Genomic DNA, 26,457 nt, shown 5'->3' with positions numbered 1-26,457 from the left:
TACCGGCCATAGCTGTTCCCACACTGCTCTCCCCTCTGCCATACCGGCCATAGCTGTGCCCACACTGCTTTCCCCCTCTTTCATAGCTGTGCCCACACTGCTCTCCCCTCTGCCATACCGGCCATAGCTGTGCCCACACTGCTCCCCCTTTGCCATACCGGCCATAGCTGTGCCCACACTGCTCCCCCTCTGCCATGCTGGCCATAGCTGTGCCCACACTGCTCCCCCTCTGCCATACCGGCCATAGCTGTGCCCACACTGCTCCCCCTCTGCCATGCTGGCCATAGCTGTGCCCACACTGCTCCCCCTCTGCCATACCGGCCATAGCTGTGCCCACACTGCTATCCCCTCTGCCATACCGGCCATAGCTGTGCCCACACTGCTCTCCCCTCTGCCATACCGGCCATAGCTGTGCCCACACTGCTCCCCCTCTGCCATACCGGCCATAGCTGTGCCCACACTGCTATCCCCTCTGCCATACCGGCCATAGCTGTGCCCACACTGCTCTCCCCTCTGCCATACCGGCCATAGCCGTGCCCACACTGCTCCCCCTCTTTCATAGCTGTGCCCACACTGCTTTCCCCCTCTGCCATGCTGCCCATAACTATGCCCACATTGCTCTCCCCTCCAACACGCTTCCCATAGCTGTGCCCACACTCCCCCTCCACACTGCACCGTGTCGGTCGCTCGGCCTCTGCCGTGACTCATTTCCATACGTTGTGACGCGGTGGGCGGAGTTTCCGAAGCTGCCCGAATAGACAATGGCAGTGGTGGACCGCTAGCTGAATAGAGGGGGCCATGTGAGGGATGTACGGAGGAGGTCCGGGGACCCGAGGGGTATGACATTACCGGGACCGTGCTGGGACATAATGGAGACCGTGCAGCCCGCCGCTTCTCCTCCGGTGCTGTGCTCAGTGCTGGCCGTGAGAAGACACAGCTGTGAGGTCACCCTGGACTTGGGAATCGGGCTGTTCTTCTGGAGGGAAGTGAGGCCGCGGAGAGAGCGGAGCCGTGCTGGTGAGCGTGTGGAGGACATAGCCCGGGGCTATGTATTATGTATATAGAGGGACGGGCCCGGGGATATGTATTATGTATATAGAGGGACGGGCCCGGGGATATGTATTATGTATATAGAGGGAGGACAGCTGTGTGGGCCCCATTGTTGTCTCTTCTGTACTATGAGAACCGTCCTGTCAGCTGATATAGACTGCTCACATTGTATTATATTGTATCACATTGTATTATATTGTATCACCCCCACTCACTACTTTGTTTCCTTTTCCATCTGTATAGTCAGCAGTACTGAGTGTGTGATTCTGTTTCATCCATGTGTCTGTACAGGAGACTTTTGTTTTTTTGTTTCTTTTATTTGTAGCTTTAACCACTTGCCCTTTGGAAGATTTACGCCCCTTCCTGCCCGGGCCATTTTTTGCGGTACGGCACTGCGTTACTTTAACTAAGCCTTTTCTGCAACTTTTTAGTTCAAATTAGTATTTTTTGCTAGAAAATTTACTTAGAACCTCCAAACATTTTATATATATATATATATATATATATATATATATATATTTTAGCAGAGACCCTGGAGAATAAAATGACGACTGTTGCAATATTTTATGTCACATGGTATTTGCGCATCAGTCTTTCAAACACAATTTTTTTTTTTTTTTTTAACAATACACTTTTTTTTTGAATAAAAAACCCCAAAAACAGTAAAGTTAGCCCAACTTTTTGTATGTGAAAGATACACTGAGTAAATAGATGCCTAACATGTCATGCTTTAACCTCGTCTGCCGAATGACAGATACAGCGTGGACCTACATTGCCAAGACGCCGTCATATGACGTCCTCCCGTGCATGAGCTGCCTGCGCGCCCCGCTATGTGTTCACCAAGTCAATGGGACTCGGCTGATCACAGATCAGAGTAAAGGGTACTTACCACGTGGTCAGCTGTCAGCTAATGATCACGTAATGTAAACAGAAGATCGTTAATCATTTTTTTTTCTCCTCACGCTAACAGTGTGAGGTGAAAAAAAAGCCAATCAGCTTCTGTGAAAGTGACATCAGTCCCGAAGAGGAAGAGCCACAGCATCTGTGCCAACCAGTGCCACCTTCGAGTGCCCAACAGTGCATATCAGTGCCACCAATGCATATCAGTGCCACCTATTAATGCCCACTGGTGGTGCCCATCGCTGCCACCCATAAGTGCCCTTCAGTGCTGCCCATTAATGCCACTCATCAGTGCCCACCAGTGCAGCCTCATCAGCATACATCAACGAAGGAGAAAAATTACCTGTTTGCAAAATTTTATAACAAAATATAAAACTGTTTTGTTTTTCAAAATTGTGGGGTTTTTTTTCAGTTTTTTTTTTAAACAAAAAATAAAAAAAAACAGCAGTGATTAAATACCACCAAAAGAAAGCTCTATTTGTGGGGAAAAAAGGCAAACAATTTAATTTGGGTACAGTGTTGCATGACCACGGAATTGTTATTCAAAGTGTGACCGCGCTGAAAGCTGAATTTGGTATGGGCAGGAAGGGGGTTTAAGTGGTAAAAATTGCGCACGCTCATGGAATGGCGACAAACTACGGTAGTTAAAAATCTCCATAGGCAATGCTTTAAAAATATTTACGGGGGGGGTGTGGCCTAGCACAGCATGGAGTAGGACATGTGTGCCCTGAGCTCCGTCCATTACTCCTGTGTCTCAGGGATCCTGTACTCCAGCATTCTTCTTTCACAGCCGGACAGATGCCTCTCGGGACCCTCCACATATACCAACCCAGCTCTACAAGCTTCCGACGGGTTGGGGTCCAAACGGAGCGATGCTCCTCCACACGGCGGCAGCTCCTAGGAAAGACCATGGCTTCGGCCTAGTCTTGGGGAATGGCGGCCATCTTGATCCTCCCGGACTCCCTGCCAGCAATACATCCCGGCCTTCCTGACCCCCTGCTACCTCCTTGCACAGATCCGATAATTGGCCAGCCTGCCCACCACTTCTCACAATCCTCATGGGGACATCGCCATGCATCGGCCTGCGGGAAATCCCTGGATCCTCCAAGTAAGTGGCGGCCATCTTGCTAGATCCCAACAGACACCCTCGATCCCCCAGCTTTTCCCCTGCTTGTTCCGGGCCTCAATTGGCCACCACAACACTCGGGCCTGCCAGAACACTATCCCATAGCTAAGTTTGCAAAGGTTGGGGGCGGGGCTATGCTATGGTGGCGTGAAAATGCGCATTGTCTGAGCTCCACACCACATGCCTGCAAGGAAGAGATTCTCACCCATTCCTACCCAAGCTATCCATGCCCAGACGGGGCCCTAAGCACGGGGACCTCTGCGGAACACATCCCACTGACATCCAGCATTACTTCACCCTAGAAACGCAGAGAACTAGATTGGCCTCCCAGGACATGATGGCGCTATCCCTGATCAGCCTAGCATGTCTGCTGATTTCACAGATCATGTCCCTACCTCTAATGCTGTGTTGTCTCCCGCAGAAATGTCAGCTATCCTCTTATCCCTACCCACGAGAAAAGACATGGAAACTATTGCGACCAGAATGGTCAAGACAATACTAACATATCTCAGAATGTACAGAAGCTTGAAAACTCTTGAAATTCTATCTACAGACAGAGATTCATTACTATACAGGTTAGACTCTCTGGAAGGGCTGCACAAACACCAGGCTGCTATGACCCACCTGCGCCAACACGACGATTTAGAAAATTGCCACAGGCGAAATAATAGCCTCCGGGATGCCACGCAGCCTATTAGAGCAGCAGACCTACGAGACACTGTTATTGGCATATTTAATGACATTTTGGGCAGGCCTACCTCTGCACCCATCGAGTTGGACAGGGTGCGCAGAGAAAATGTCCCGGGTGGTGGAGAACGCACCAAGCCAAGAGATGTGTTGTGTAGGGTGCATTTCTTTCTCATGAAAGAGGAGATAATGCAACGTGCCTGAAACAGGGGCCCATTTCACTTAGATGGTGCTACGATTCACCTCCTTCCAGATCTGTCTCGCAGTACTCTGTAAGTAAAAGATGTCAAATGAAACCTTTACTGGATAAGGTTAGGGACTGTGGCGACACATATGTGTGGAATTACCCTTTTGGCCTCACTATCCACCTATGCAATGACAGCATCTTTTTGAATGACCACAGGCAAATGCCAGAGGTTTTTTCGCTTCCTGGACACCGAATCCATTGACATCCTGACTGGTTAGCGCTGGATACTGTTCCCACCGGTCCCTCGAGCTCGCAACGCAGACGTTGAGGACCTTCAAACAGGAATGCTCCCAGATCACCATCTGCTGGACCACATTCTAGAGAGCTTTGACTTGTCCTATAAGCTGCTACGAGCCTGCTCCTGTATCTCTACTTTACTGCTTTCCTTAACGACATATGGATGACATCTTACCCCCTCGATAAAAGACCTTACCGCCTTGCTATACCATTCTCTAGGGGGAATAGGAAGTACCTCTACCACTGGATCAGCAGTACACTGCCCAACACGATACAACGAATTATACATATGGGTGAAAAGCTTTACGAGGTAACTGTACATGCTTTGCCATTGTTCTGGCCTTTGGATGCATACAGACATAGACACAAGTACAATGCTTGGCCTTCCTCTAGGGAACCCTCAAGGTCCCACGCTGACCGTAACTGCATTCAGAACTGCCTGTTCAGCTTACACCCATCAGTTGATACAATGTTACAGGGAATGACCATCGCCCTGGATTGCTTCACCCCCAATACCAATCCACAGACCTTGGATACCAATATCGCAACATAGGGATCTATTACATATACAGAAACTTATCAATAACATATGATGGTTTTTCTTTTACTGTATAGCTTTCTACAATTTACTTTTGAGCAATGTACAGAACCTTAGTCTTAAAGGAGTTGTAAAGTTGTTTTTTTTTTTTTTTAAAAATAACAAACATGTTATACTTACCTTCACTGTGCAGCTCGTTCTGCACAGAGTGGCCCCGAACCTGGTCTTCTGGGGTCCCTCGGCGGCTGTTTCAGCTCCTCCCCGCAAGCATTTACCACCTTCATGCGAGCTCCCTCGCACGGTGGTGAGTGTTTGCGGGCGCGCTCCCGTGATACAGCCGGCGGCTATAGCCGCTCGCTGTATCACTCGGCCCCGCCCCCCGGCGCGCCGCGTCATCGGATGTGATTGACAGCAGCGCGAGCCAATGGCTGCGCTGCTTTCAATCCATCCACTGCAGCCAATCAGCGACCAGGCTGAGCTGCAATGAAGCTGACGAGGACGAGGAGCGAAGATTCGAGGCGTCAGGTAAGTAAAACGGGGGGCCTGGGGGCGGCGGTACTGTCAAAAGTTTTTTCACCTTAATGCATAGAATGCATTAAGGTGAAAAAATTTTTACCTTTACAACCCCTTTAAATTTAGTTCACTTATGTCTACTGGTGCTCCTTCATTTGTGTATAGAATTTAATGTCAGCATTGTGACAGGCTCTGTTAACTTAGGAATGTTTTTTCCTTAGCTTGGATTCCAAGAGGACCCTGGGATAAGACCCCAAATTTTTCCCAAATTCCCCTCCAATTGAAGAGGATGGTTCTTGCCCTATTACCGTAATACTGTTCGGTGAACCACTTGACGGATAAAACCCCTTATAGAATATATTGTCTATACTGTCCTATGGAGCCTCCCTACCCACGGTTTTTGTGTTTTGTCTTGAGGTTTCCCTCCCACCAGGATACCCCTCTTGTGAATCCAATAAGGCATGTGACGTAGCTGGGAGGTGTTTACCTACTGTTATTGTTTCCTTAAATGCAAAAGGGTTCTAAATGACTTAGCCACTCTAATGATGGCGAGTCCTCTTCCTTTATTATGTATTATGTACTATACCTTGTTTTATGGCAATGTGGTGTGTTGCTTAGACATGCGGATGCTAGTAGAAACCCCCCCCCCCACGTAGAAATGCGTGTTTCAGCCTGTTTTGACCTTTCAGGACATGTTGAATCCTATTGGCCTACACAGCCACCCCTGATTAGGGTACTTGAGTGGTGCTAGACTCTATACTAGCATCTGAGGGTTTTTGTCTTTTCTCCCCCTTCCCTTTTCCTCTGCCCCCTTCCCCTTTCTCTACCATGGGAGGCCCCAGGGACGCAGCTACCCTCCAAATGTGCTCATTCAATGCCCGCAGCTTGAATGAACCAACTAAATGCTCACAAATACTGTATGACTTTCACAAATCCAAAATTGACATCATTTTCTTCCAAGAGACCCACTTCTGCATAAATCATATTTCAATACTGCGAAATAAGTATTACCCAACCTGGCTGCATAGCACATACTCCCAATCTAAATCTAGAGGGGTGGCAATTGCCCTCCACAAATCATCGAATTATGGTCTTCTAGATTCCAATTCAGACCCTGTCGGGAGGTATTTGCTTTTGAAAATATCTCTCAGTGGCAAGACGTACACCCTGGCTAATATATATTTATATATATATATATATATATATATATATATATATATATATTTATAATATTGCTAACCAAGACCAAATAACTAATACTATTCAATATCTACGCAAGCTATTGGAATTTGCCAAAGGGGTGATCCTCGCTGCTGGAAATTTTAATGGTGTTTTGAACCCTACATTGGCTACCTTCTCAGGTAAAAGAACTCCTACAACCAAATCAATAAACTAAAGAGATTCCTGATTTAGCACAACCTGATGGATGTCTGGCGCATCCTCCACCCCACAGATTGGGATTATTCCTTCTTTTCTGCAGCTCATAACTCCTACTCCCGCATTGATTTTTTTCTTATCAGTCACTATGCACTGACATACCATCCCCAGAGTAGGATCGAGAACATATTATGGTCCGATCATGCGCCAGTGTTTCTGTCCCTCTCCCTAACCGATCTGCCTGGTCATGACTGGACTTGGAGACTTAATGACTCACTATTACAGGACGACATATGCTCTGCAGATATCCGGACCACTATATCCAACTTCATCTTGGACCATGGTAATGATGATACCTCTGCCCCGCTACAATGGGATGCATTGAAATACGTATTACGCGGGGTCTTTATTAAACATTGGGTCTAGACTCAAACTAATCCATCTTGCCCAGATACAGGAACTGTCTCTTTGGATTACTGACTTGGAACGATCCCATAAATGTAACCAATCCCCGACCACCCACCTTGCCTTATCTGAAGCAAGACAAACTGTTGAACTTATTCGAACAGAAGTCCTTGTCCATTAGGGACAAATCACGTAAACTGTTTTATGTCGAAGCTAACAAACCAGATAGAATGTTGGCCAGAGCCCTCCATGCTAAAAATAGTATTGCTTCTATTCCTAAACTCAAGCGATGGGCCAACTCACCCATCATCCTAAGGAAATTAACGAATTGTTTCGTTCATTCTACGCCACACTATACAACCTCCCCCCACGTCCTCCAAACATGTCGCCCGAGGACTTTCAATCTAAAATTGACGAATATATTGCTAACACAGCACTTCCAACTATCCCTATAGATATAGTGCAGGATCTTGAGTGACCATTTATCGAGTACGAACCTGTGCTGGCAATATCCTCCCTCAAACCCAACAAAAGCCCAGGCCCGAACGGCTACTCGACTCATTTCTATAAATGCTTCCGAGATTCCCTTACACTGCTTCTCATAAAAATGTATAATGGCATCTCCAGGGACTCTCCTTTCCCGAGACAGGCTTTGGAAGCCCATATCATAGTTCTACCTAAACCCGGGAAAGATCCTACTCTTTGCGGTAGCTTTCGCCCCATTTCTCTCACCAACATTGACATTCGCTTATACTCCAAACTACTTGCCAATCGCCTTCTGCCAGCTATACACAACCTGATACACCTTGACTAGGTGGGGTTTACCCCCAGGAGGGAGGCCAGGAATAATGTCCTTAAAACGATTTTCCTGATGGAATATGGCCAAAAATGCCAAATCCTAGCTTGTCTGATCTCGGTCGATGCTGAAAAAGCATTCGACCGGGTTCATTGGCAAATTCTAGAGAGAACGCTTCAACAAGTGTGCCTCCGGCCCAACATACTATGCCAGATCCTGGCTCTCTATGATAACCCTATGGCTAGGATCCAATCTAATGGTCTCCTATCTGACCCAATATGGATTCGTAATGGAACCCGCCAGGGATGCCCCCTATCGCCATTACTATGCATACTCACTATGGAACATCTTGCCATGGCCATGCAGACTCCAATATTCAGGGTCTTTCTATTGTCCAGCGTCAGTAAAAATTGTCCCTATATGCTGACAACCACTTATTATATGTTACTAAGCCCCACGCATCTATACCAGCCATTATTGAGGCATTCACAGAGTTTGGATTGGCTAGTAACTTTAAATTAAACTACGATAAAACGGAGGCCTTTAACGTCTCCCTACCCAAACCTACATTAGCCCGGGTTTAAACTTTATTTGGATTTAAATGGCAACAAAAAGCTGTCAAGTATCTTGGGATCTAAATTCCTACCTCTCTGCTTTCCCTGACAGATCTAAACTATACGCCCCTAATAAGAACATTGCGAACATGCCTTGAATCTTATGAAAAAAACGAACATCTCCTGGTTTGGCCGAATGAGCGCCATCAAAATGGACATTCTGCCTAAATATTTATACATTTTTCAGGCGATTTCCTATTCCCCCTCTCCTCGTGGTTTCTTCCAATCGATCAACAAGGCTATTCGGGACTTCATATGGTGCCATAGGAAGTCCAGGATTGGCTTTCATATTTTAGCTTTACCTAAAAATAGAGGGGGCGTTGCTCTCCCTGACCTTCGGCTGTACTTTCACGCTGCATCGTTGATCAGAATAGTCGATTGGTACCACGGTTCCTCCACTAAATCGTGGACATCATTAGAAAATGACCGAATATCGCTCGACCTCACATCCCTTCCATGGACACACCCGACACACACAAACCCCCTAAAGACCTAATGCCCCTTGTGACTTTCGCTGCATTGCGAATTTGTTACAGCTACCTTACCAAAGGTTTATTGTCCTCGAGACCCAGTCCCTTGACTCCATTATTTGATATCAACTCTTTCCCTCTGACTTGTGCTAAACCTAAATTTCTTATTTGGCGAAAGATAGAGGCACCTCTGTTAAGTCATACCCTCCATGCTGGAAAACCAATTCCCCTACCTGAATGCTCTCTTCCTGCCACAACCCTTCTATGGCTTGGCTTGAACACACTCAATTAACACACCTTATAAACAAAATACCGAACTTGGACGATTTTACAAGACCACATACAGCCTTTGAGTCATTGTTATCCCAGTTGGACAGACCATAGCATCCACTATCACTGATATATTAGATACTGATTCAGGTCTCTTATCCAAACCCACCACCATTCCTTTCAAAATGGGAAAGGGAGATAAATTTGTCTCCAGATGATATGGAATGGGGCAAAACACTGACACTTTCTTTTAAATTATTTATCTCATCTCATGCCCAAGAACGGAATTATCGTATTTTCTCTAGGTGGTACCGGTGCCCCACTATTTTACACAAGCTTGATCCTAATGTTTCAGACATATGTTGGAGATGCTTGCAGACCCCGGGTAACATGACACACATTTGTTGTACGTGCCCACGTGTTACCCCCCCTTTTGGGACAAGATTCTCCAGCTATATGACAAACTTGTAGGGGACAAATATCCTAATGAAACCTGCTTAAGGATCCTATCTATGTTACTGGGGACATACAAACAAATCAAGAAGAGCTTAATTTGCCACTTGCTGACGGCTGCACGATCAATTATTGCTAGATCTTGGCGTCAACCAGTGGTCCCCTCTTTAGCGGATTGGGCCTGCGAAGTGGACAGGAACGAACATATTTAAAGGATGTTAGCGTGGGATGCTGATAAAAGTGAGGCCCACACTATTATGTGGACCGTTTGGTTAGATTTCCGGTTCTCTTCTGATTTTGACCCTTTTATAGCGGATATAGCTCCTACTGTTTCCACTGGGCCCTCTCATGAGTAGCTTGATATACCTTTATCCCCAATTTCCCTTTCTTTCTCATACCCCCCCCCCCTTTTTTTTTTTTCTTTTCTCCTTATCTTTTTCTCTTTCCATATTTCTCCGTCCTCTCTACTCCTCCTCCCTTACCTTTTTAAGATTATAGTAATCTTACCGGTAGATTCACCACACTTTCAGGCCACATGTGTTGAGCCTTGTTTTTTTCTGTTTTCGACACCACTGTTTATAGTGGTCTACTGGTTACTTGATTTACCATTACTTGGTTTATTTCACTTATTTCTACATTCCTTGATGATATCCCCATGACTATGATTATGTGATGCATGTTCTTTTAATGTGCTTCCGATCCTAATATATACTTGTACACTCAATGGAAATATGTTATTCCTTGTCTATGTTTATTCAATGTGGTTTAAAAAAAATGCTTGAAACTTAATAAAACTGATTCAACAAAAATATTTACAGGTTACCAGTTTAGAGTTAGAGGAAGTCTAGTGATAGAATTATTACTCTCACTCTATCTTTCTCAGTGATACCTCACATATGGTACAAACACTGTTTGCGTATGCCTTCGCTTATGCGATTTTGATCACTTTTATTCCTATCACAAGAAATTTAAACATCTCCTGCGATATAAAAGCATGATCGGTCCTCTTTATGGAGACATCTGGGGTCTACAAGACCCCAAATCTCTCCTTTACTCTGGAAAGCAGGAGAAAAAAAAAACCCCATTGAAAAAACCGCAGTGTTTACATCTGCCAAGACCAGATTTACTCGGTCTCCTGAGAACATAGTGATGGCCGGGGACCAACTGGTCCATGGCTGGCTCCGTGGTAACCCAGTGAAAACATCAGATCCCGGCTTCTCCGATCATACAGGAGAACCTGATGAGGCGCTGGTGGGCTAATCAGCCACTAGGATGGCATTTACACGAGAGGGAATCGCTGGCTGAATAAAAAGATACCGAGATGATGCCTGTAGCTACATGGACATCTTTGGTTAAGAAGTTTAGCTGAGTAAATAGATACCTAACGTGTCATGCTTTAAAAGTGCGCACACTCATGGAATAGCGACACAATATGGTACTTAAAAATCTCCATAGGCAACGCTTTAATTTTTTTTTTTTACAGGTTATCAGTTTAGAGTTACAGAGGAGGTCTAGTATGAGAATTTTTGCTCTCGCTCGAACGATCGCGGCAATACCTCACATGTGTGGTTTAAACACCGTTTACATATGCGAGCGTGACTTGCGTATGCATTTGCTTCTGTGCACAAGCACAAGGCACTTAAACATTTTTTCCTTTTTTTTTTTTTATGTTTTTATTTTTACACTGTCCCCTTCATTAATTTTTTTTTTTTTTTTAGCACTTTTTTTCCTGTCCAGGCGTCTCAGGGATCAGAGCAGCTTTGGGCTTACCGACGGTTTCTGTGAGCTCGGAGACCACCGGGAGGGGGGGGGAGGGGCAGCTCTTCCTCCACCTCTAAACGTGATCTCGTGGCGAATCCACCACTGGGATCACCTTTATCTGAAAGAGAATCGCCCACAGTACAAAATATCAGGATTATGGCAGCTAGCTACTGTCATAACAACGGTATTTAACATCAAAGTAATTACGTAAATGTACTGTCGGCGGTCGCCAAGTGGTTAACTGACAATTCGCTGTACCCAAATAAAATTGATGTCCTTTTTTTCCCACAAATAGAGCTTTCTTTGGGTGGTGTTTGATCACCTCCTGCATTTTTTTATTTTGTGCGCTATAAACAAAAAAAGACCGACAATGTTGAAAAAAAATTATAAAAACGTTACTTATTGCTATAAAACAAATCCAAAAGAAAAATGTAATTTCTTCATAAATTTAGGCCAATATGTATTAGTGTCAGGAAGCTAGTTGTTAGGTAGTTTGGACAGGGTATAATCCCCATTAAATTAGTAGGTACGATGCCTGGTGGGTGTGGAGATGCGAATCGGTGTATCTTGCGGCATTTATGCATTCCTTTTTCATCCAATCGAGGGCGAATACTAGGTTAATAAAGATGATCTGCGCAGATTTCAGCTCTATCAAATGAGTGATAAAGTAGAGTGACCCAAATATGTGTAACAAATAAACACAATACAACTCTGTCTAAATAACATGAATAAATGAAATAAATATAATAAAGTCCAACTAGTCCGAGATCCGGACTACCAAGTGATGTTGATGGTGACTATAATAGTGTCCATAAATTGTATACTGGGCGAAAACTGCTGTGCAAAATGTAAGCACATTGTTTCCCTGGAAGCCCAGGTTCTGAATCTGGGGAAGCAACTGTCAGCACTGAGAAGACCTTCCATACTAAAGGAGATCCGGGAACGTACCCGGCAGGGGCCAGCACAGAGGCGGGTGGAGAAAAAGGGGTGCAGGCACTAGAAAAGAGTAGATGGGTGACAGTCAGGAAGGGTAGAGGGGGAAGTGCCAGGGAGGCCGATACAGGGCTGGAGCATCCCAATAAGTACACTCCATTGAGTGACACTCCTGGAGCTGAGGGACTCCCCTAGCTGCCAGGGGTAGAAATTTTCCAGTGAAAATGGAGGCGGGGGGGAGGGAAAGGAAAGATGAATTCTGGTGGTAGGGGACTCAATTCTTAAAAGGACAGAGAGGGCAATCTGTAACAAAGACCTGAAGCACCGAACTGTATGTTGTCTACTGGACACTTGGGTTCGGCACATCACGGATCTGGTGTACAGATTACTGGGAGGGGCTGGGGAAGACCCGGTCATGGTGCATGTTGGCACCAATGACAAAGTCAAAAGCAGATGGAGTGTCCTAAAGAACGATTTTAGGGCCTTAGGAGCAAAATTGAGGAAAAGGACCTCCAAGGTAGTATTCTCAGGAATACTACTGGTACATCGAGCCACACCAGAAAGGCAGAGGGAGATTAGGGAAGTAAACAAGTGGCTGAGGAGCTGGTGTAGTAAGGAGGGTTTTGGGATCCTGGAGGACTGGGTCGACTTCTCAGTCAGTCGCCAGTTCTATAGACGGGACGGACTGCACCTAAATGAGGAGGGTGCAGATCTGTTGGGAGCAAGGATGGCCAAAAAGTTAGAGAGGTTTTTAAACTAGGCGACAGGAGGGAGGGCCCAGAGGTAGAGATAGTAAGCGTGGAACATATTCCAGAGGGTAGTATTGGGGGCATAAGTGGTAGGTTGACTAAAGCACATAAACCCAAGGTAAGTATAGTAACAAGTCCTAGTTGCAATCTCGGAAGACCCAATAAGAGGATAGTATGCGACCGGTCTAAACTAAGTGGCATGTTCAATGCCAGGAGCCTGGTAGACAAGATGGGTGAACTAGAGTTACTGTTGTACGAGGAGGATTTGGATTTTGTGGGAATTTCAGAGACCTGGTTCAATAGCTCTCATGATTGGCAGGCAACCATTCAAGGGTATACCCTTTATCGCAGGGATAGCGAGGGTAAAAAAGGGGAAGAGATATGCCTATATATCAAGAATAAGTGAATGTGAGAGAGGACATCACTAAGGGAGCTAGGGAGAAGGTGGAATACTTATGGGTAGAGCTCAAAAGGGATGAAGCTAAGGGGAAAATAATACTAGGAGTATGCTATAGACCCCCTAACCGGAGGGAGGAAGGGGAGATGGATCTCCTATCACAATTTGGATTAGCAGCAAGGATGGGAAGTGTTATCATAATGGGGGATTTTAATTATCCAGACTGGGCGGAGGGAACCACGCATTCGTCTAAGGCTCACCAGTTCCTAAATGTCTTGCAGGACAATTTCATGGTTCAGATGGTAGACTCGCCAACTAGAAATAAAGCGTTACTGGATCTACTGATTACCAACAATACAGACCTGATCACCGATGTGGAAATATGGGGCAATTTAGGAAACAGCGATCATAGGTCAATTGGCTTCAGTATAAATCACACAAATAGAAAACATAAGGGGAATACGAAGACACTGAATTTCAAAAGAGCCAACTTCCCTACACTACGAACCTTGCTAGAAGGAATAAATTGGGATAAAATCTTAGGAATAAAGAACACGGAGGAGAGATGGGTTAGCTTTAAGAGCATTATAAATAAGGGCATTAGCAAATGCCTCCGATTGGGTAATAAATTTAAAAGAGCGAACAAAAGACCTGAATGGCTTAACTCCAATGTAAAAATGCATATAAAAGCAAAAAATACAAGGTTGAGGGATTGTCATCAGCATTCAGACTTTATAAAGAATGCAACAAGAAATGTAAGGGTGCAATTAGGGCAGCTAAGATAGAATACGAAAGACGCATAGCGGAGGAAAGCAAAAAAAATCCCAAGAAATTCTTTAAGTATGTAAACAGTAAAAAAAGGGAGGACAGACCATATTGTCCCCATAAAGAATGAGGAAAGACATCTGGTTACAAAGGATGGGGAGATGGCGAAGGTATTGAATTTATTCTTCTCCTCAGTCTTCATGAGGGAATCGGGGGGTGCTTAAGTAGCCAAAACTGCAGTGTTTATCCTCATGACACATCACAGGAAGCACCTCTATGATTGACAGTGGACAGGATTAAAATTAGACTTGGGAAACTTAATATTAATAAATCACCGGGAACAGATGGCTTGCGCCCGAGGGTACTTTTTTTTTTTTTTATACTGGCGGTCTACTGACTGGAATGGTACCAGCTGATTGGAGAAAAGTCAATGTAGCACCAATATTTAAAAAGGGCTCAGACTACATCCATGGGAATTGCAGACCAGTTAGCCTAACATCAATAGTATGCAAGCTCTTGGAGGGGATAAGGGACTATATACAAGATTTTAGTAATGAGAACAGTATCATTAGCAGTAATCAGCATTAATTCATGAAGAATCATTCTTGCCAAACCAAACTATTAACTTTCTACGAGGAGGTTAGTTGCCATCTAGATAAAGGAAGGCCCGTAGACGTGGTGTATCTTAAATTTGCAAAAGCATTTGACACAGTTCCCCATAAACGTCTACTGTCCAAAATAAGGTTCATTGGCACGGTCCATAGGGTGAGTACATGGATTGAAAACTGGTTGCAAGGGCAAGTTCAGATGGTGGTGATAAATGGGAACTACTCAGAATGGTCAGAGGTGGGCAGTGGGGTCCCCCAGGGTCCTGTACTAGGACCATTTCTTTTTATTCTGTTCATAAACGACCTGGAGGATGAGGTAAACAGTTCAATCTCTGTATTTGTGGACGATACTAAGCTAAGCAGGGTGATAACTTCTATGCAGGATGTGGAAACCTTGCAAGAAGATCTGAACAAATTAATGGGGTGGGCAACTACATGGCAAATGAGGTTTAATGTAAAATAATGCATTTGCGTGGCAAAAATATGCATGCAATCTATACACTGGGGGGAGAACCTCTGGGGGAATCTAGGATGGAAAAGGACCTGGGGGGTCCCAGTAGATAGCAGCAGCTTGGCATTGCATGCCATTGCTGAGCCTAACAAAGCAAACAGAATATTGGCATGCATTAAAAAGGGGATCAACTCCAGAGATAAAGTGATAATTCTCCCACTCTACAAGACTCTGGTTCGGCCGCACCTAGAGTATGCTGTCCAGTTCTAGGCAACAGTCCTCAGGAAGGATGTACTAGAAATGGAGCGAGTACAAAGAAGGGCAACAAAGCTAATAAAGGGTCTGGAGGATGTTAGTTATGAGGAAAGGTTGTGAGCACTAAACTTATTCTCTCTGGAGAAGAGACGCTTGAGAGGGGATATGATTTCAATTTACAAATACCATACTGGTGACTCCACAATAGGGATAAAACTTTTTTGTGGAAGGGAGTTTAACAAGACACGTGACCACTCATTAAAATTAAAAGAAAAGAGGTTTAACCTTAAACTACGTAGAGGGTTCTTTACTGTAAGAGCGGCCAGGATGTGGAATTCCCTTCCACAGGCGGTGGTATCAGCGGGAAGCATCGATAATTTCAAAAAACTTTTAGATAAGCACCTGAACGACCACAACATACAGGGATATACAATGTAATATTAACATATAATCACACACAGGTTGGAATTGATGGACTTGTGTCTTTTTTTCAACCTCACCTACTATGTAACTATGTATTCTGCTACATATTGTTGATAAAATCCCAATAAGCGTAATATTAATTTTTGATTGAAAATGTATACTTTATTTTGCAAGAAAATATACAAAAAAACAAATACTTCAACAGGGTACATTCCACTCTGTACTGCGAAGCAGCGCATAAATATACTACATAGCAATACATTTCCAAGCGTACAAAATAAATTACATTCATCCTGCGGTATGATGCCTGATGTGTTGTGCAGAGTAATAATAGCCCGAAGCATCACATCATGCATGACGCCGCATTACCCTGAGAGCATTACTTTCAAAAACATGTCACATAAAATCAGGTCATACAGTCTAGTAGCATTCAAATGGGCAACGGGTGTGATGGGGAGGGGTGGAGGAGATGGGGTAGGGGAGGGAGAAAAAGAGTTCACAGGCCCGAAGCTTTATTGAACTGCCAAAGGATACACGGGGGAAAGGGAGGGGGAAAGGGGAAATCTTCAGACTTCTTCTTCCTCCTTGAAGTCCATCAAGTGATCGTCTCTGAGCAGACTGTGTACCAGCCTGCGACAGTCCTCCATGGACATCCTCTCCCGCTGGCAGATGAGACTCTTTCTGGCGCACCACAAAGCGTCCTTAAAGCAACACAGCACCCGCCAGGCACATCAATGTCCTCCTGTGAATGAGTTCCACAGAAGAGTGCGTTCAACACACCGAAGTGTGTGATAGCAGTCTGTGGTCTTTCAGTTCAGGTTCCAAGGCCCTCAACAGGTCCCGTGCAAAGGGGCACTCCCAGAAAACATGAAAAGCAGTTTCCTCCTGGATGATGCAAAAGGGGCAGTGCCTGTATCTGCACAGGTTTCTGGCATGCATGAATGTCCTGAGTGGCAACCCCCCTTGGATTGCCATCCATGCCAGATCTTTGTGCCTGTTGGTGAGTCTCCTTGAAGACACATTCCTCCAGACCACTTTGCAGGTGGCTGAAGGGGGGCCTGGAACAGTCTCAACAATGTCCGATGCTCTAATCAACTTGTGGATAGTTTTTGGCTTCCACAAGTCGGGCTTCACTCCATGTATCCCCAGCTCCTTAATAAACTTGAAGGTGTCCAAGTAGTACCAAGGGGTGTCCCAGTTGTAGGGGATGGAGCTGTCCCATTTGTCCCATCCGAGGGTCCTCCAAAGAGGCAGGAGGAAAAAACGGGACATGGAGTTACCACCAGAGTCCACAGTTCTGTCAACCAATGTCCTGCGGATGCAGTTACAAGCAAAGCACACCCTCAGTAGGGTAGCGATTTTGGGCACGCCCTTACCGCCCTTGAGGGGTTCCTTGAACATAACTGCCCGTTTCACTCTGTCCATTTTGGAGCTCCAGAAGAAGTGAAACACCGCCCTGGTGATGGCCTTGCATGTGTTAACTCGAGGGGGCCAGGCCTGGGTGAGGTACTGCAACACAGGGAGAATCTCGCTGCGGAGTACCAGTGTTTTACCTTCGATGGTGAGTTCTCTGAGGCTCCAAAGTCCAAACTTCTGTCGCATCTTTGACAGTCTTTCCTCCCAGGACTTCAGGGCTGTGCCCTCAGCTTCAAACCAGACCCCAAGAATTTTGATGAAGTCCGTCTTGACGCTGAAAGGAATGGGTGCAGAAGAAGGCAGGAACCACTTTCCGAAGAGCATGACTTCTGACTTCCCGCAGTTGACCTTTGCCCCTGAAGCTTGGCCGAAGTCCTCACATGTCTGAGCGAGTGTGTCGATGGAGTTCCGATCAGCACAGAACACTGTCACGTCGTCCATGTAGAGTGAGCACTTGACCTCCCTTCTGTCCGGTCCTGGTGCGGTGATCCCTCCGATCTCTGGCTTCCGTCTGATGCTTCGGGCGAAGAGCTCTATACAACAAACAAAAAGCAGAGGTGAGAGAGGGCAGCCTTGTCTGACCCCAGACAACATTGGAAAGGGGTCAGTTTTCCAGCCATTTACCAACACCAAACTAGAAATGTCATTGTACATTACATTCACATACGAACAAAACATTTCCCCAAGACCAAACCTGCGCAGAGCTCTGCACATAAACTCATGGGAGACACGGTCAAAGGCCTTCTCCTGGTCAAGACTGACCAGGACCGCGTGCACACGGCGGCCATGAATGTATAATAAGCGTATATTAGTTGGTTTACGCGAACGTTCGAGCATCTACAAACTGGGATATATTTATGGAATTTTTTTATTTTATACTAGTAATAGCGGCGATCAGCCACTTATAGTGGGACTGCGATATTGCTGTGGACATTCTGACACTTTTTGGGAACTAGTGACAGTAATACAGTGATCAGTGCTAAAAAAGTTTTGAACACGCTAACTGAAACTTATTTAATGCTTAGTAAAAAATCCTTTGTTGGTAATGACAGCTTCAAGACTCCTCCTATATGGAGAAACTTGTCGCACGCATTGCTCAGGTGTGACTTTGGCCCATTCTTCCACACAGTCTTCAAATCTTGAAGGTTCATTGGGCCTTTTCTATGAACTCTGATCTTTAGGTCTTTCCATAGATTTTCTATTGGATTCAAGTCAGATGATTGGCTGGGCCATTCTAGCAGGTTTATTTTTTTTCTTTGAAACCAAATAAATTTCCTTGGCTTTGTGTTTGGAATCGTTATCTTGCTGAAATGTCTACCCTTGCTTTATCATCCTGGTAGATGACGGCAGATTTTTATCAAGAATGCCTTGGTACATTTTTCTATTCATCCTTCTTTCAATACCATGAAGTTTGCCAGTACCGTATGCTGAAAAACAGCCCTGCACCATGACGTTCCCACCTCCAAACATCTCTGTTGGAATGGTGTTTTTGGGGTGATGTGCACTGCCATTTGACCTCCAAACATGTATTACGGCATCCAGATAGTTCAGTTTTGGTCTCATCTGACCAGGCTATATTCTCCCATTATTTCAGAGGCTTGTCTAAATGTTGTGCAGCAAACTTTAAACGAGCTGCAACACGCTTTTTCTTCAGCAATGCAGTCTCGGGTGGTGAGCGTGCATTACTTATTGTTTTCTTTGACACAATTGAACCTGCTAATTCAAGGTCTTTCTGAAGCTTTCCACAAGTGGTCCTTGGCTCTTGGACAACTTTTCTGATAATTCTTTTCACTCCTCTGTCAGAAATCTTGTAAGAGGCACCCGGTTGTGGTCGGTTTATGGTGAAATTATGTTCCTTCTATTTCGGGATTATGGGCCCAACAGTGCTCACTGGAACATTAAGAAGTTTAGAAATCCTTCTGTAACCAAATGCCATCAGCATGTTTTGCAACAATAAGGTTGCAAGGTCTTGAGAGAGCTCTTTGCTTTTACCCATCATGAGATGTTTCTTGTGTGACACCTTGGTAATGAGCCACCTTTTTATAGGCCATCAGTTGAGACTGAACCAGCTGATATTAATTTGCACTGACAAGGGGCAGGATTGCTTTCTAATTACTGTTAAAATTCAGCTGGTATCTTGGCTTTCCATGCCTTTTTGCACCTCCTTTTCTTCATGTGTTCAGTACTTTTTCCCTGTGTCATTCCATTTTATAACACATAACTTAATTTCTGAACTTATTTATTTTTGTTTCTTTGTATGTATGGATTGAATGGGTTGTTACCGATGTGGTGAAAATGTCATGGAAATAGCACCTTTAGAAACATATTTACCTAGAAAGATGGTAACATGTTCAATGTTTATTTTACCTGCTGTATATATGAGCAGGGGCCTTGGGTGTTGCAATTTTTTTTTTTTATTACAGACAGTATTTGCACATCGATATATTTTTTTTTTTTTTTTTTTTTTAAGTTCAGAGTTAGAGATGGTTTAGTGCCAAAATTATTGCTCTCACTATAACTTTTGAGGCGATACCTCATGTGCGATATATACACCATTTACATAAGCGTTCACTTATGTGATTTTGATCACTTTTGTATTCCTATCAAAAGAAATTTAACCACTTCCCGCCCGCCCTATAGCGGATTGACGTCCGGGAAGTGGTTGTGTTATCCTGACTGGACGTCATATGACGTCCAGCAGGATAACATGCCGCAGCGCGCCCCCGGGGGCGCGCATCGCGGCGATCGGGGGAGCGGTGTGTCAGTCTGACACACCGCTACACTGATCTTGGTAAAAAGCCTCCGGCGGAGGCTCTTTACCACGTGATCAGCCGTGTCCAATCACGGCTGATCACGCTGTCAATAGGAAGAGCCATTGATCGGCTCTTCCTCACTCGCGTCTGACAGACGCAAGTAGAGGAGAGTCGATCGGCGGCTCTCCTGGCAGGGGGGGTCTGCGCTGATTGTTTATCAGCGCAGCCCCCCCTCAGATCACCCCACTGGACTACCAGGGATGCCACTAGGACCACCAGGGGAGGGGCAACGTGGATGGCCAGGTATGTACCCCATGGCCATCCACATGTGCCCAATCTGTGCCAATCAGTGCCCACAAATGGGCACTGATTGGCACTATTGTGTCCATGATATGCCCAGATCTGCCCAGCAATGCTCTATCAGTGCCACCTGTCATTGCCCATCTGTGCCCACCTATCAGTGCCCATCAGTGCCACACATCAGTGCCACACATACGTACCCATCAGTACCACCCATATATACCAATCAATGCCACCTACGAGTGCCCATCAGTGCTGCCTATGAGTGCCCATCGGTGCCACCTATGAGTGCCCATCAGTGGCGCATACCAGTGCCACCTATCAGTGCCCATCAGTGCCACCTATCAGTGCCCATCAGTGCCGCCTATCAGTGCCCATCATCAGTGCCCGTTAGTGCCACCTCATCAGTGCCACCTCATTGGTGCCACCTCATCGGTGCCCATCAGTGCCGCCGTATCAGTGCCCATCTGTGCCGCCGTATCAGTGGCCATTATTGAAGGAGAAAGCGTACTTATTTACAAAAAAAATTAACAGAAACAAAGAAAAACTTGTTTTTTTTCAAAATTTTCGGTCTTTTTTTATTTGTTGCGCAAAAAATAAAAACCGCAGAGGTGATCAAATACCACCAAAAGAAAGCTCTATTTGTGGGAACAAAATGATAAAAAATTTGTTTGGGTACAGTGTAGCATGACCGCGCAATTGTCATTCAAATTGCAACAGCGCTGAAAGGTGAAAATTGGGCTGGGCGGGAAGGTGTTTAAGTGCCTGGTATTGAAGTGGTTAAACATCCCTTGCATGATAGGTCCTATTTATGGAGACATCTGCAAAGACATCTGGGGTCTACAAGAACCCAAATCTCTCCTCTACCCTGGAAAGCAGGAGATCCAAAAACCCCATTGATTTCTGCTTTCCAGAAAAATAAAACAGCAGTGTTTACATCTGCCAAAACAGGAATCTCTCAGTCTCCCAGGAACATAGAGATGGCCAGGGACCAACTGGTCCACGGCTGGCTCTGTGGTAACCCAGCGAAATCATCAGATCCCAGCCTCTCTGATCATATATGAGAACCTGAAGAGGCGCTGGTGGGCTAATCAGCTGCTAGGATGGCATTTACATGAGAGGGCCTCACTGGTTGAAAAAAAATATACCGGGATGATATCTGTAGCTACATAGACTTTCTATGGTCAAGAAGTGATTAAGATGAAGAAAAAAAGGGTTACAAAACACATCATAAAATGTGCATGCAGGAACTCATCCGGACAACATTTCTGTGGTATGAACCGACCCTTCTATATACCCAGTGAAGTGACTGACCTCAGGTGATACACAGAGATGAAACAAATCCTACAGAAATTGTACCTGCTTATCTACAGTCTTCTCTACATTCGTTCAAAGTCCAGAATTTATAAAGCTTGTCGGATATTTCAGAAAAAAGCGGCAGTGAGATGAAATTACACTCAGTGAGGAGAACTGAGCTGATTGGAGGGAAGGGACACACCCCCCTCCACAGAGCACACAGGAAGGCCCCTTTCACATGGGTGTTTCGTCTGTCTGTCTTTCAACTGTCCGTCAATGGATGTATTCCTATGGGCAAACTGATGTAATCTTCTGCTTCCGTTCAGGTCCATTTTTTTAAATGAAACACGTCTGTGTTTTTCTTCCTTTTTAAAAAGCGGAAGCAGATGAATAATGGATGTAAATAGGAATCCGTTTTTTTTCTTAGCAAAAATGTCGCTTGTGTGAAAGGGGCCCTAGAGCTGAGACTGTCAATCGCAGGCTGTGCGCTAGAGCTCCCTCCCCCTTCACCTTTTTTCTCAGTGTCAGGAGAACGTGTCAGAAGTGACATCTGCCGAGGAGGAATAAAGCAGCAGACAGAAATGACAATATGTGCTCTGGATTGAGACAAGTATACAGAGCAGGATTTCTCAACCTGGGTTCCTCTAGAGGCAATTTCTGCCTCTAAGATAATGTCCCACTGACACCATTAATCCTTTTAGCTATCTGTAAGGGGGTAGGTAATTCTTCCCAATGACCACAAGTGTAAAGAGCATTCTTCCCACTCACCATCACACTAATGTATCGTGAGTTGTAGATCTAGGAATTTTTAGCAGGGCTTCCCTGAGATTGGAATGTTATTTTAAGGGTTTCCTCTGTGTCGGTACCGTACGTCTTTGCATCACTTCCGGGCCGGAGCGGCGATCATTTATATACACCTCCGGCTCCATTTTTATTCCATTTTAATGCTGCATGTTAATTTCTGACTCAATGTGAGTATATATCTACATTAAAAATAAAGGTTTTTTAAAAACAATATCACGCTATGGGCATTCCTCTCTCCTGCATGTGACAACTTGGGGAAAAGCCAACTTTTGATGTGCAGACCATCCAGCACGCTCCAGAAAGCTACACAGTGGCTAAAACTGTGAATGTCTAATACCCTTGGAGGGTAATGCTATCTGGTGAGTGCAATATATTACCACCATCGAAAAGTCACTTGGCACCATTGTCGCTTGAGAGGAAATAATCAGCACTAAACCTGAACAGTCACTGAACACAGTTTGAAGCACAGAGTTGCTTTTAAAACAGTTGGACTATTTTTCCACACTTTGTCAATTTTTTATGTTATTTTTTTATATTTAATATCTAATTGTTTATTATTGAAGATTTATTATTTACACTTGTGGTTATATGTTTATGGTTTGAATTCTGATACAGAGGATCAAACACACTTATTACTTTGCTTGCAAAAAGTGTTTTTCTTTTTAAACATCCTCTATTTCCAGAGGATGTAACACTCCTTGTTTATCATTTTGTGTTTCATTACATGTTTGCTGCATTATTGTATGGGTGTAATTTATCACTTTGACACCCACCAGAGGGTGTAACACACCTATTCAACTTATTGTTTCTGGCGTACATTTGTATCTTTTAGTTCATCACATAACTTTATATTACCAGGAACAATAAATTGTTTGCTGCATGATTATTGCGTGGGTGCAGCTTATCACTTTAAACACCCACCAGAGGGTGTAACACACTTATTTACTTATTTTATTTGTGATTTTTGGCGTATATTTTTTTATAATTCTAGTGTATTATACAACTTTATGTTATTAGGAACACCACATTTCACCATTTGTACACATCTATTAGTTTTGTGACAGGCAGGGGGTGTAACACACCTTTCACCAAATCTTCTGATTTTAAAGCTGGTTAGAAATCAGAGTTTATCATTTTTTCCCAAGGAGAGTAACACCACTACATAAATCTTTCTGGCATAGATCCTGACCCTATTAGGCAGAGGGTATAACACCAGGTTTTACCGCCTCACTACATCCTTTTTTTCCATCTCATATTTTTGACATCTTACTATCTCTGCATAAGATTAGTGTTAAGCCAAAGGCACAGTTAAATCATCAGGCACTTTATTAATAGGAGAATAGTGCCCTTTCCTACACTTTAAACATTCATTTTTCCCACTGACCATCACACTAATGTATTATGAGTTGTAGATCTAGGAATTTTTAGCAGGGGTTCCCTGAGATTGGAATGTTATTTTAAGGGTTTCCTCTGTGTTGGATAAAAATTGTGCTTGAAAGCTTGAAAAACTGCTGCGCAAAATAGCTGTGTGACATAAAAAATTGAAACGACCGCCATTTTGTTCTGTAGGGTCTCTGCTAAAAATAAATAAATAAATAAATATATATATATATATGTTTGGGGGTTCCACGTAATTTTCTAGCAAAAAATATTGATTTTCACTTAAACTGTCAGAAAAGGCCTGGTCAGTAAGTGGTAATGACCATTATAGAGGGAAATGATTAATTAGACATCTGTTTTTGGCTACTTGTAATCTCCTGTTAAGCTTTCTGAAGTGGTGCTCTGTGGGGTGAGATCCTAATATTAGGGTGTTCCACAATAATGGCCCTGGTGTGTCAGTGCGTGTAACTTTTAGATGTAGGGCTTTAGTAGCGGATTGTCATCCTTTTTCCAAACGCTTGGTATACTAGGCGTTGGGTGTAACATGGACATCTCAAATCTGCTATCCGTTTGCTTTCTGTTTTGGTTCCCTATGAGGTGTCTTGTGTATAGGTGTGCTCCACAGTGAAGAACCTGGGGCCTCAGTACCTGTGGCTTTACATATAGGGCTCCAGCAGCTGATAGTCATTCTTTTTCTAAATGCTTGGGATATTTGGTTATAATATGGACCGCTTAGATTTGCTAGTAGTTCTATTTTGTGTAGTGGTGCTTTAAGGGGTGGAGTCTTTATTTTGGGGTCCAATATCACATGCAATGCACAAAAACTGTGTGTTCTTTTTGCAGGCATGCACTGGTGGTGTTCACTCTTAATGGGACCCCAACTCACCTTTATAACAATTGCGTCTAAATGCATGGCAATAAATTACCATGTGTTTGGTGCAGCGAGATTTTTAAAAATGTTCTGGTGCTATGTAACGATATCACGTACGGGACATGAAAAGCTGTAGCTAGCTGCCATCTTGTGTGGAAGTAGCCATGACAGTTTGGCTAACCATGTAACATTACAGAAAACTCTGAACTCCCTCCTCCCTCCTCCCTTGTCTTAGGAATTCAAAGCTTTTTAAGTTCAACAGAAAAGGTTATCTCAACAGAGAAAACAGAACCAGGCTAGGTCAGTAAACTGCTGTTGAAAGGGCAGAGCGTTCAGGCCTGTCGTAAAACTGTCACCCTCTCCATTCAGAGACCTAACAGGCCTCGGTTGTAAATTGTCTGAATACACCTCAGTGGAATAGTATGAAATTTCAGCATGTTTCATAACTTCTGACTTAGTAATAGCACAGCCATAATCTGGACATATTTAGTTTCCTCAGATAATTTGTAACATTTCAAGTCCAGACACCCCTATGTCAGGTCATATGGGAAACCACTGGTGCCACTTATTCCTCCTAAGCCGACTATACATTATAGATATGCCATGTTTATACTTGTTTTGAAGGACATCTCACGCTGAATAATAATATGGATATTTGGAGTCTGTAAACACTATAGATGCAGATATATGAATATGTATTACAAAATCTACCTGGGACGTGGTCATGAGTGTAGACACCTCCCAGCAACCAACCCCTAAACAAGATGATCAGACGATTGGTTACTGGTCGCTGTCAACACCCCCTTTGATTTGACAGAAAAGAGGAGATGCCAAGACCATGGGCAGTTCTCCTTTTACCATCCAAGAAGAAACATCTGCCAAGTCGAGAACCGATTACCTAGCTCATCGATCGAACTCTGATCAACCCTCGGACATTAATTTCAAGTATTCTTTCTTCCCAATTCTACCTTATTGCTTTGTGGCTGTATATTGTCTTTATTTTTTGAAACATCTTTTTTCTGTAAAATGTTTTATTTGCATCAACTTTGACCTTTTCATAATAAACTTATGTTGAAAAGTGTTAACCTTTTCTCTAAAGCTCTTAATGCAAGCTATAAACGAACCTGCCTCTTGAAGGGCGCTACTGTTGTAGAGTAAGACTCTGAGCAGACCTGTCTGTGGTGGCAGTGTGTGTGGCAGACGCTTATTCTAAAATTATAATTGGTATTGCAAAATTACGAGTCTCCCCCAGCTCGGTCTTTTAAACGGGGGTGGTGGCAGTTAAAGGGTTAATTGTGTAATTAGCCCAGTGACAATCACTCTCAGGCTGCTCGCACCTAGATTGTGGTCCCGCAAGCTGGAAAATCTTTGTGCTGGGCACAGCTGAGAGTGGCATTGTTACGTAAGTGACAGCGTGGTGTGAGGTTGGCCGGTCCTTTGTCGCGAGTTAGCGAGGAGGGCAGGGATCTGACACCCGCGTTCGTCACATGCTACTTTTGTGCAATTTTTGCACTTAGATGTGCATGCTCACTGACATTACAAAGTTACAAAACTTCTCGTACGATGGAAGAAAAATTCAGAAGTGATGTAATGTGTTGTGTATTTGTATTGT

At 44.3% G+C, this 26,457-nt stretch overlaps 1 protein-coding gene across 4 annotated transcripts in view; it reads left to right on the top strand.

The window, feature by feature from the left end:
* Positions 1-639: 639 nt before the first annotated feature.
* The window catches only part of CERK (ceramide kinase), a 147,639-nt gene continuing 121,821 nt past the window's right edge, over positions 640-26,457 (top strand). For 2 of the 4 annotated variants that reach the window (XM_073619711.1, XM_073619712.1), the window contains exon 1: positions 644-1,017. In XM_073619711.1, the coding sequence (XP_073475812.1) occupies positions 840-1,017 (178 nt within the window). In that variant the 5' untranslated portion in view covers positions 644-839. Of the gene's footprint in view, positions 1,018-26,457 lie in introns of all 4 variants that reach the window. The other 2 variants (XM_073619713.1, XM_073619710.1) reach the window with 2 other exon arrangements.

Source organism: Aquarana catesbeiana, linkage group LG03 (genome assembly GCF_042186555.1).
Source record: "Aquarana catesbeiana isolate 2022-GZ linkage group LG03, ASM4218655v1, whole genome shotgun sequence".
Taxonomy (NCBI): domain Eukaryota; kingdom Metazoa; phylum Chordata; class Amphibia; order Anura; family Ranidae; genus Aquarana; species Aquarana catesbeiana.
The sequence above is the reverse complement of the archived record's forward strand: the minus strand, read 5'-3'. Positions and strand labels throughout refer to the sequence as shown.